This window comes from Micropterus dolomieu, linkage group LG15, assembly GCF_021292245.1.
Source record: "Micropterus dolomieu isolate WLL.071019.BEF.003 ecotype Adirondacks linkage group LG15, ASM2129224v1, whole genome shotgun sequence".
Lineage (NCBI taxonomy): Eukaryota > Metazoa > Chordata > Actinopteri > Centrarchiformes > Centrarchidae > Micropterus > Micropterus dolomieu.
In genome coordinates, this window is record NC_060164.1 from 17,977,163 (window position 1) to 17,989,355 (window position 12,193).

Sequence of the window (12,193 nt, forward strand, 5' to 3'; positions counted from 1 at the left end):
ATAATACAATAACACAATAATAAAATAATAATTAAATTAAAATCAGACACAAACTACAGAATAGACAACACTAATATACACACTATGAACAAAACAATATAGACATATTGACAAATAGTGCAGTGATCAGAGTGCAAAGGATGCAAGAGTAAACTATTCTCATTATGTACATGTTGAAGCTGGATATGATATACAGGTACATGTACACAGTGTGATGGAGCATAGTGCAAAGGATGCTGGAAAAAATAAATAAGACCTATGACCTTATGACCTGAGGTGGGTGTATTGGTATACAGTATATACAATATGACATAGTATGAACAGCTCTGAAATAGAGAATGGTGAATAAATAAATAATAAGAGAAAACCAGTAAACAGGTGGCTGATTACAGGCAGAGTTACTGGGTTATTGCACAGGAATTGTTCCTGACACTGTGAGTCAGAAATCAGCTGTTCATCAGAGTGATGGCTTGTGGGAAGAAACTGCTTCTGTGTCTGTTGGTTTTGGCGTACAGTGCTCTGTAGCGCCTACCAGAGGGGAGGAGCTGGAACAGGTTGTGTCCGGGCTGAGATGAATCTGCAGTGATGTTTCCTGCCCGTTTCCTGACTCTGGAAATGTATAAGTCCTGAATGGAGGGCAGGTTGGCACCGATTATTTTTTTTCTCCATTCCTGACTGTCTGTTGTAGTCTGTCCTTGTCCTTTTTGATGGCAGATCCAAACCAGACCGTGATGGAGGTGCAGAGAACAGACAAGATGATGGCTGTGTAGAACTGGATCAGCAGCTCCTTAGGAAGGTTGAGCTTCCTGAGCTGACGCAGGAAGTACATCCTCTGCTGGGCCTTCTTTATGATGGTGTCAGTGTTGGGCTCCCACTGCAGGTCCTGAGAAATAGTGGAACCCAGAAACCTGAAGGATTCCACAGCAGACATAGGGCTGTTGATTATGGTGATGGGGGACAGAGTTGGGGGGGCTCCTCCTGAAGTCCACGGTCATCTCCGCAGTTTTGAGCGTGTTAAGCTCCAGGTTGTTCTGACCGCACCAGAGAGCCAGCTGATCAACCTCCCGGATGAGGCTGATGACCGTTGTGTCGTCAGCGAACTTCAGGAGTTTGACAGATGTGTCCCCTGAGGTGCAGCTGTTGGTGTAGAGGGAGAAGAGCAGTGGGGAGAGCACACACCCCTGGGGGGCGCCAGTGCTGATAGACCGGGTGCTGGATGTGATGTTCCCCAGCCTCACCTGCTGACTCCTGTCAGTCAGGAAGTCTGTGATCCACTGACAGGTGGAGGCTGGCACAGTGAGCTGGGTGAGTTTGGTGCTGAGGATGTCCGGGATGATGGTGTTGAACGCCGAGCTGATGTCCACAAACAGGATCCTAGCATATGTCCCTGGGGAGTCGAGGTGTTGCAGGATGTGATGCAGTCCGAAGTTGACAGCATCATCCACTGACCACTGACCTTCATGAATGGAATACAGTTATTATCCTTAAGATCTTCTGTATATCTTAGCCCAGTTTGTCCAGCATTTTTCAGAAATAGTTTTTCGGTATATTTGCGTTCTGTCTTTGCTAATAGTGAAACAAAGATAAGCAGAGACCACCTTTATTTCTCAAGATTCAAACTATGTACACATGATGCATGATACATGCATGTACTGGATGCAATATGTAAGACAAAAGCCAGTGCATGTGCTCATTTCACGTAATGCAGAAGACCGCATTCAATCATGAGTTTCACTTCTTTTGTCTTCTTTTAAAACGGTTGCCGTCCACGTTTGTTTGGCTGTGTGCTTCTTTTGCATTTTTGGGGTGTTTGCTGCCTCCAGTGGTAAATACATGTGTCATATGTACGTTATATGTACTATTAAAGCTCACTTGCCAAATCAACTAGAACTGAAAACTTAAAGGAGTACTCCACTGAGTTTACACATGAGGTTCATCATGAGGAGTAGTACTCTGTGACAACTATAATATAATTTCCTCTGAGGCTTTGAATTATCTTGTCAAAGTCTTGGCTTGGACTTGGACAAAAAGGCCAGAATTTTAGTTGAAAATGTACATTATCAACAGAATGTGAAGAAGTAACCACTCTGTCTTCATGTCTGTGTATTGTGTTACAGAGATATTTACTAAAGTTAGCATGCTAACCAGCTAGCCGGCCCATCCTGTGTTGTAATACTGTTTGTGCCTCGGGATATGATAGCGACTGTCTGCCCTCAGTCCAACATGACAAGACAAAGTAGAGCTGCCATTCGGGCATATAATGTTGAAAAAGTGGGAGAGCAAGGGAGAGCGGGGTGATTTGAGCCTGTGGGGAAGTTTAGTGATAGACAAAATTGGTCAGGTGACTACACATTTTTGAAGAGTCATCCATTTTACTTACCCTGTGACGAAGAGAGGCCCATGGAATAAGTGATAAGCACATTTAAGATAAAAAAACTGTTTTTTGCCATTCAAAGTGATTTTTATATATTTAAGGTGTCCTGATTCTTGTCTGAACACTTATAGACAGGTTTGAGAAAATCTTACGTATGTGTTAGTGCTTTAGGAAGTTACAATATGAGGCTATACCGTTAACATGACATTACCCTTAAACTACACAAATTTGTTACAATGGCAGGGATGGGGTAATTTGAGCAAAAAGACCTGGGGGAAGTTGAACCAGATATTTAGCTGTAATTTGACATTGCATTCTAATGCATCACAGAAATGATGTGTGACATTATGCATTTTGGACCAGAAACCATCATCTCATGCTTCTATAAATGGAACACAGACAGGCTTCATCTCCTATTGTGGGTTTGGACAGAGTAGTATGAGAGGTACAAAAACGTGAAGTCTATTCATCATCGTCATCAGGTGGCACGGGATATGACGATAAACAGGATGACTTTAAAGCGATACATTGATATGAAATAACTAGGAGACATAGCTGCAATGTTTCACTATCTAAGTGCAATTGAATCTTGTGTTTGAGTTTGCACATGAAATGACATTGATGTCCCCGATGCCCATGTGGCTCATCCTCTCCCTTGGCTCAACTTACCCCTCATATGGGGCAAGTTGAGCCAAGAAAACAATTTATTTTAGATCCAAATTGATCATTCCCAGGGATGAGCCACATCTTAAAATATATATAGATATTTTACTTGGAGACATTACTGTCATGTCCTCACTTTAAAGACTCCTCAAGTAAAAACTAGCTCAACTCACCCCACTCTTCACTACCCTAAAATTTGGCACATTGTTGTAAACGTAACTGCTGGCTGAGACAAACCAGCCATTCCTCTCCACCACTGTTAACTTTACCTGTAGGCAGTGAATTACAGCAGCAGCAGGAAGGAGGAGGAGGAGGAGGAGGGCAGGAGGAAGGGCCGATACTGAATGATGTAGGAGTTTTTCATTCTTTCTTTTTTGTTTCCAGTGAGATATTATTGTGTTTATATTGTGACTTTGCTGTTGTAAACGTTAATGTTGCTGATCTAAAAAACAACATTTAGTTATATTTTTAAATATTCAATTCTAATCCTGTAGTGAATTTTAAAACAACCTGGCTGCTAAATGGCACACTTCAATATTTTTTTATTTACCACAAGTCATATCGTCTTCAATATGGAACAATGTTATCACACATTGCACACTCATGTTGTGCCAACCTAATAAACAATATAAATTATAAATGATCTGATTCTGATAAATTATCAAAAATGCATCCCACGCTTGCCAGCCCTTTTGATTTCTCGGGCCCTCTCCCCGCTGTTCTGTTGGAGTTTCAATCCCCCCCCCCACATGATGAAATATCAAAATCTGCCCCATTTCTGAATAACATACTTTTGTGTATATTTCGAGTGACAGAGAGCAGCAGACACACACAGGCAGCAGATCATCACACAAGGCGGCAATCCTTTTAACTTTATTGCAGAAAAAGCCACGCCTGCTAATCCAGAAAGACATAAATATGTAATTTTATTTTTATGTTGTTATAAAGATAAGCGCAGAGGAGCAAAATCGCTTAGAGAGTAGTCTGGCTGAGAGGGAGGAGAAGGTAAAACGCTGCCTCCTATTTGTTCGGAGCATCTGGCCAGGAATGGCACATTCTACTTTTTTTCATTCTGGGTAATGTAGTATCCAGTGTTTTGGTACTTGATACTAATGACTAAAAGTCAGGATATCGGGATATAAGTGTTACTAACTTACTGGAGTACAGTAGTAGTCAGTAAATTATTAGATTAAGAAAGTAACCAACCAAACTCCTGGTTATGCCAGTGGGTTAAGTGAGACATGACAGCATGAGGTTAGAGAGCCTGTGTGTGTGTGTGTGAGAATAGGGTTTGGATATATTCCATCTGGTTTGGGGTATACTCAAGTAAAAGAAAAAAATCCACACAGGGAAAGCTGGGTACACAGCAGAAATCCAACCCTGCTCCCCCAACCTACCACCACACCCACCCAAATCCCAGTCAGCCTCTGTAGATTTTATAGAAAGCATATTGTGGAGAAGCTGCCCGTCCCCCTCCTTTCTCTCTTCCTTTCGTCTCCTCGTCTGCTGTGATAATTAGTAGCGGGCTAATACTGGGGGTTGAACAGCGAGAGTGAGGGCTCAGAAATCCCCTTTTCCACTTCAATGGGGTAACTACAGCAAAGGTCACTCCCCACATGATCACCAAGTGTTTGCAGATAAAGTCTCCTGTGTTCGAGTGGCTTACATTTAACAGTAATCCAGCAAAAGTGAGCCTGTGTTGAACCCAGACAGCCAAAACCCTGCACTGTAGTTTTTTTTTTTGGACTGTGCTAAATCAGGGCAGGGAAAAAAGTGAGCCAACTAAAGTGAGACTTAAGGGCGGGAGACTCACAACTCATTGTAACAGGAAAAGGCAATGTCCTAACACACCGGGGAATATTAGAGGTGTCCGTCATGTAAGCCGAGGCTCTATAGAGAAAACCTCATCTCTATTCACCTCCATGCCTCCAACATCTGCTGCTGGGGCACTCCAGAGATCATTAACCCTTTCACTGCGCTGCATGGCTCTTTGTTGCAGGGAGGAATTCAGAGTGGACAGAAGAAACATCTCCTTTGTGGATGAAATCGCTCAAGGTCAATTGTTGAGTGCAAAAACACAGGCAGTTGTTCACATAAAGATTCTCCCTAGAATGCGGAACTATCAAACATCATAACTGTGAATAACAATGGCTTAAACAAAAAAAGTCCTCCACTATTACAGGTTTGCCAGTGGCTTCCACAGGGATGTATTGGCTCAGAGCACAAAGAAAAACAAGATAGATTTTGTGGTGTCCATGTTTTGTGTGTTCTTCCAAAACAACGCTGAAGGTTTAGCATTTGTGTATGTTCCTCATTGGCTCATGCGTGTACTCTTGTTTACATGTTCACATGTCGTTGAAGGGTAAGCCTTTGGCTGCCCAAACTGAAACCCAATCTCAAACTGACATTCTGGAAAACCCTGCGCTCGAATTCCCCCCCGACAAACCCTCCTACTTTTATAGCCCATTAGAGTGAAGCCAGAATGCGAACATGAGCTCAGATGCACAATCCAACATCACTTTTTTCTCTTTGTCTCCTCAGAAACTTCAGACTTTTCAGAGCTTGAGCTGCCCCGGATTCTCCGCCACCGATGGCTGCCAATCAAGCTTGTCCCCTCCTACCTTTGAACCCTCCAGCCAAATAGAGTCAGACTTCACTGCTGTTCCCGAGCTGGGTCTGGAGTCACGGCAGGAAGTGGCAGAAGATGATGAGGAAGAGGATTCATCTTACGAGGAGCTGGATAGCGACTCTGCTTGTAGCGTGGACTCACGGCCCGGTTCTACTCTTGAGGGCATCGTGGGCGGTAAACGCACCCTCTGGAAGGGTGACCATGGGACACAGAGGGACATTTTCCAGCTCGGGGGAGAGCTGGATCTTGACCAGATTGAAAGGAACTGAACATTTTACAGGAGAATTTTGTAGAAAGGTATTGGACATTGATGTACCAAGAGATGACCAAGAAGAAGGGCTGTGGGGGGAAGAAAAGGTAGAGGAGGTTTTTTGTTAACTTTGAAAGGGAAAGACAAGGAAAGTGATATAGATGATAAAGGATTAAGTATGTCGTCGGATGGTTTCTTATTGACGCATTTGCCTTGAACATTCTTACTGTTTGAATCAAAAAGCAGTGAACTTAGTTGTTTATTGGGTATTGAGCTTAACTCAGGAGTAGGAAAGTGAGGGTTATTCTTAAAAAAAACCCAGCCCCCACTGTTTTTTCAACCTGATGACCTTTCCAAAGTCAGCTAACCTTAGATTTGTAGTACTGTAGCAGTAGCTGGGCTCTCCTGTATGTAGCTTGACACTTTTTTTGTTCAGAGAAAGTGGGGGCGTCAAGGATGGGGTGAAACAGGGAGGGGTAAACCACAGGAAGAAGTGTCTTTTCACAGACTTACCTTTGACCTTCCTCTTCATCTTTTGTGCACACTTGAAAATCTGATTTTAATTTTTTGCTGAATGTATGCTCAATAAGCTTTATGAGGAGTTTGGAAAATGATAGTGCCTTCTTTTGAATGCTTGCGCTCCCTGTTCTCGTCAAGAAACTGGCCTCAATCGAAGCCACCTTTTCTGACTTTTTTCATAGTTTCTTAATATGCAAATTGTATATTTGAATTCAACGCTGAAATTCAAGTTTTCAGTTCTAATATCAATGTATATTTTTCTAAGTAACATTTTTTTTTAGCTTTTTTGTGAAGGAGAAAGAAAACAAGGCCTTTGTTCTAACGGAATAGACATGAAATAAATGTACAATCTGCACTCATATGCCTGGTTTAATTTCAGCGTATTATTGAATGCTTTGTACTTTAAGCGAGACTGCTGTGAAAGACAGATTTCACTTTGACACATCAAAGGTTTGAATAAGCTGCAAAAGTTTCCAGATACTCTTTAGAAGTCATACTCGCTCTCCCACACTCACTTCCTGTATCACATTTCAGAACCATTTTATTGACGCTCACTCATTCAAACTTCATTGTTTTGAATGTCCACAGATGCATTGTTGATGTCATTTGTTTACGGAGCAAATGAGTTAGCAGGCTACCTAAACTCTTGATGAAAACAGAAAGCTAAGTAAACATCTGTGCAGTGCCCTTATTTTGCCCACCAGCCCCAGACAAAATGGCAGGGCAGGAAGTCTAGACATGGAATATCCCTGGCCGGTAACCCAGCAGTGACCAGAGGAGGTGATGTCAGGAGAAAATGTCCTGGGACTCGCGAGGCAGACAGATGCGTCTGCCGGGCAAGTGTGTTCCTCCCTGGGATTTCCTATCATGTCTCTCTTAATGTCTGTCCAAGTCTCTGTAACAAAGTCAAAGCCACCTTTTTATAAGCCACACAACGGTCTCTCCCTTTAAACCGCATTAAAGGCTTGTGTTGTCATTATTATTATTGATCACCAGGGAGGCTGATTGCTGAAATGAAGTGATAGGACAGGCTGGATAGATGTTTTTCCAACACGGGGAGGAAAGCCTTGGATGCAGAGCAGTGTTTACGTCCAAAACAGGATGTTCCAGCCAGTTGCAGCTTTTCCTTTTGATCATGTACTTGAAGGAAGGTGAACTCCGACATCTCAACCCTGAGGTGTTGGCTTACACAAACACATCCAAACACGTGCAACATGCACACTCATTCAAAGACCCTGAAATAGATAGGATAGGAGTGTGCTAGGATTATATGCGTAAAAAAAACTGTCACCTGGCCTGGAAAACTGTATTAGCTGTTGCCTTTTCTTCTTTTTAATTCCCAGTGGGAGAGAGGGAGATGCATTGGTGAAAACAAGGACTGAGGGCTCAAATGTAGAGGATGGAAAAACAGACATTTGTTGGTGAAACGCTCAGACATCTGTTCACACATCCCTTTAATGTGACACAAAAAGCTGGAAACACAAAATCCCATCGCCATCCACAGTATTCTGGTTGCTCACTGCTCCCAAAGGTGAGTAAACCACACACACACACACACACACGTTTCCTCTCTGGCAGGAAGTGGCAGGCTAAGCGGGGGAGAGAGTTAATATCTGAGGTAAAAGCACTATAAATAGGGAGCATTGTAGTTGTGGCTGGCAAGCGTAGACATTGGAGAGAGGGAGACAGGAAAGGCCGTGTTACACAAATTTACAGCGCCCTTAACTGCACCGCCTCGATTACATGTGAGAAAACATTGGCTGCGTTTTCAAAGAAAGCTGTGTTTTACACCGTCAGCAAAATCACTTGAACTGTCCTTTGAGAACATCAGAGGAGGTCAGAATAATGACATCACTTTTTCTTCGGCCTTTTAAGACACCTTAAATCTAGTGCTGATGTCCAGCTGTGTGGGAATCATGCTTGCATCTTAGCTTTGGAAGAATGTTTCTTTATCTTCTTATGACATCCTGAGCCTCATCTTCTGCTGTTCTGGTTGAACTTGTGTGTGTGTGTGTGTGTGTGTGTGTGCTTTTGTGTGGGGGTGAAGGTTGCTCTTTGTGTTATTCAGGGATAATGTACAGTACAGATGGGTAGTTGAAAATAGACCAACAACCGGGAGACAAGACATTGTATATACTGTGAGCCTTGCAGGAAAATGGAGCAAATAAAGAAAAACAACTTGTTACACATAAAAGCAAGATCAATACAATAGTTTCATATTGTAACTTACTACATAAGTTTTGTTTTGTATCAATACTGTTATCAATAATATCATTTACCAAAAAATGGATGTCTGTAGAAACACAAATTATATGAAAGTTGCTCTCAAGTATGCATTGCTTCTTTGTTCAGGTCATGGGATAAAAAAAGCTGAGAAGCGCTCCTCCAGTTTACTGGTACATTTTGTGCTTTAGGTTGGTCAAATGAATCTTCCTGTCCAGAACAGCTGCGTTTATCTGGGTCTACATGTATACTTACACTTGTTAGTGCGTACATGTGTTAGCAGACACCTATCGTTAGACAGGTGGCCGGCAGTGTCACATGTCACTGATTGACTAATTCCCCACTCAAAGGTGACAGAGTGCAATCCAACACTTTGTAACCATGGTTCCCATGAATGCCGTGCCCTCCCCTCCACCTCTGCATTTCAGTGTGATTTACATCTTCATAATAAGCTGTAATGACTGGTTTTGTTCATGCCAGCCACCCAGGAGTACCTGAAATTTGGAAATCCCTCTAGTACACGCCTGGCTTTATTTATCATTGTTTTGTTTTAGAAAATTCTGGCATAACAGAAGCAAGTCACATATGTTCAAGCCACTATGCTCCCTGTTTGCTCTTCTGGAAGAAAAGCTCACATCTCTTGTAGTTGAAATCTCACAGGAGTTTTCAGTTTGATCCATGGGCTGGAAAACAATCCAAAAACAATAAACAGTTAAACTTAATACGTTTATATTATGGCGTGAATAAGAATAAGTATTAGTCATCTGTTTTGTTTCCTCCAGCAGGCAACCACCTGGCCTAACTTAAAACAGCAGACACTCATGCTTTTTAAATCATCAGCCATAAGCACAAAACATTTGCTGTATGGGGGTGTTATTTGGACTATATTTTCCATCACATTAATTACTGTACTTATGATGCAAAATGTCTCTACAGAGAAAGCGGCCTTTTCCTTGCAGCTGTCAGTTAGAGGAAGAGAGAGTGAGATACTGATGGGCAGCTGATAGGCAACCGTGCGTGTTGTTGACTTGACCGAGATAAAACCTGGAAAACCCAGAATTCAGGTTGTAACGCTGCTCGTAAATCGTGCTCAGTTTATGGGGAGCAGATGGCAACATTGTTTGGTGTTGATGTGCTTTGCGGTATTCAGAGCAACTCATTCAAATCAAGTGTTTCTCAAAGGACAAGTCCTGCCAGCCCTACTAAGTACTCCTGTTACAAGAAAAAGGAGTGCCACAGGACCACAGACTATTTGACACACATGCTGCCAAGCATTTATTCCATTTTGGAATTGTGTTGCCATGCCACCGAAACATTTCCCATTCTGTGTTTGCTGCAAATAAGTGTGTGTATTACAGAATATGAGAGAGGAAAGTGGGAAAATGGCAGTTTTACTCTGTGGAAGGACACATGCTGAGAGAGAGGAAACACATGCCCCTTCCCCTATGAATCCCTTTTCTTTTGTGAGCAAAGGGTAGTACACACAGGAGACTGGCTGTTGACTTGCTACATACACAGTGATGACTGAGTGCCAAACAATGGGCGACTGAAATAGACATGTTGCTGCAACGGCTGGTCCACATTCATCCATCACACCAGTCACATCTGGGTCGACTAGTGCTGCCTGGAGTGCCTTCCTCCTGGTCTGAATCCAGAGCTACTGCTTCTCATGAATCAAGATGAAACATCAGCCGTGTAGTCAGTGAATATCTGCCAAAAATAATGAACAGTTCCTGAGGGAAAAAACATATAACATATGAACAGAGTTGTTCTGTGGCATTGGCATATGGCATTCGTATGTCTGTCAATGAATAATAGATACTTAATTGCCCATACACAACAATTTAAGTGTAGCAACTCAAATAATCCTTTCCATAAAAGTGCAATACACACAGTGCGCATCATTAAATCCCTAGATCTTGCAAAAGCCGAGTAAACAGAACTGTATTACTGTTCTGTATTAAGCCTTGATTTGAAATCTGGCATCAAGTCTGCTGCCATATCCGTTTAAATTGCTGATGCTTCTAGCCCCAGCTTGCGATGCGAGTGACCATAGTAGACAGGGTTGAGTCAGGACACTGAAATCAGCGGTTACTCAGGGGCGACCATTAGAAACAATTACAGGATTGAGGAAAAAATGCCAGCATAGCAGCAGCCTGCATGCTTACCTTTGACCTTGGATATAAAGGTGGTGGTGGGGGGTTGTCATTTCAGGAGGCTTGCCTGGTCGTGGCTAGTACAGGCTGAATTGTGGCGACGCCAACCCGGGGTTATAATGGATGTGAAGCAACCCCTGGTTTGACACCATCATTCAGTTTAACATGAGTAGCTTACATGCATTGTAATACTTAAAGCTTTGGCTGCCAGTGCGTGAATACACAAACACCTGAGTTTTCAAGATCATGCTGCTGGATGAACGTTTTTTAATGGGTAAAAGAAAAAAATGTACAATTTTTAAAGTCAGTGTTTATCATTAAAAGACACCAGGCAGGACAGACCCTCGGCTGTTATCACATTTTAAGACTTGACTCCAAGACTATAATACACAGCAACCAGACCATTTCACCTTTGACCTCCAAAACCTGCACCTGCTCCTCGAGGAACTGTGAACTCTAAGTTGAGGTGAATGACAAAAACAAAATGAATAGCAAATGTGCTGGTGATCATAAAGATCTGAAGGTGCAAAGTATAAATTTGTGTAAATGTGTTTCACATACTTTCTGAATAGATGGCCTGAGTGATGCTTTACATTTAAAGTTTTCGTCGGCCCGTTTCTCTGTACAGTACAAGTTCTTTGTATATTTTTTGGGAAAATCTGTAAGCAGTTGTTTATTGTTTATTTGTTGCCTCTCCCACCTTCAAAACTCTGATTGGTCAATTATTTCTCTTACTGGGGAACGCAGCTGTCAGTGGGAGCAACACCAGACCTATCTAGTCACTGAACAAATCTGAGAAGCGGGTGACAATTCAGAGGCCCAGAATCAGGCTAGGAGGCATTTGCTTCTTGCCCCAAGTGACATTCTTGCAGCAGTGTGCATATTACAAATCTCTGGTGAGTAAAAATGTTAACATGACTAATAGTCATAATGGACAAAAATGTGAGAATATAACCCTGGTTGAGATTTAGATTTCCTTTAATGTAATGATGGAGTTCCATGTAAGTTTAATATAAAATATGTAAATCTGTAGCCCAATGCGACACATCACCATAAATGATTTGCATGGCTGTTAATTCTTACACTGTGTTTCTACTGCTCAGAGAAGCTTACAAGCATCTGCTATTTTTCTGTTCCTCATACCAGTACAAAAAATTACTAAAAGGTAATTTTTACCTTATGTATATTGATACAGTTTGCATGTATACTAATAGATGAAAAAGAAAACCTACTAACACACCAGCTCTTTACAGAGGTGGGTTCATTTAACTACAGATATACAGCGCATAGAGTGAGAACAATAAGTCTGATGTTTGATCACATCTACTCTACCACTAGTGCGTACAGGAAAGGCGCCTGCCACGGTCACTCATCTGTAA

General features: G+C 42.2%; 1 protein-coding gene across 2 annotated transcripts in view; it reads left to right on the forward strand.

The window, feature by feature from the left end:
• Window positions 1-6,794, forward strand: part of LOC123984384 (protein FAM53B-like) — a 28,434-nt gene extending 21,640 nt beyond the window's left edge. For both annotated transcript variants that reach the window (XM_046071238.1, XM_046071239.1), the window contains one exon: window positions 5,579-6,794. In XM_046071238.1, coding sequence (XP_045927194.1) covers window positions 5,579-5,935 — 357 coding nt within the window. In that variant the 3' untranslated portion in view covers window positions 5,936-6,794. The remainder of the gene's footprint in view (window positions 1-5,578) is intronic.
• The last annotated feature ends 5,399 nt before the right edge of the window (window positions 6,795-12,193 follow it).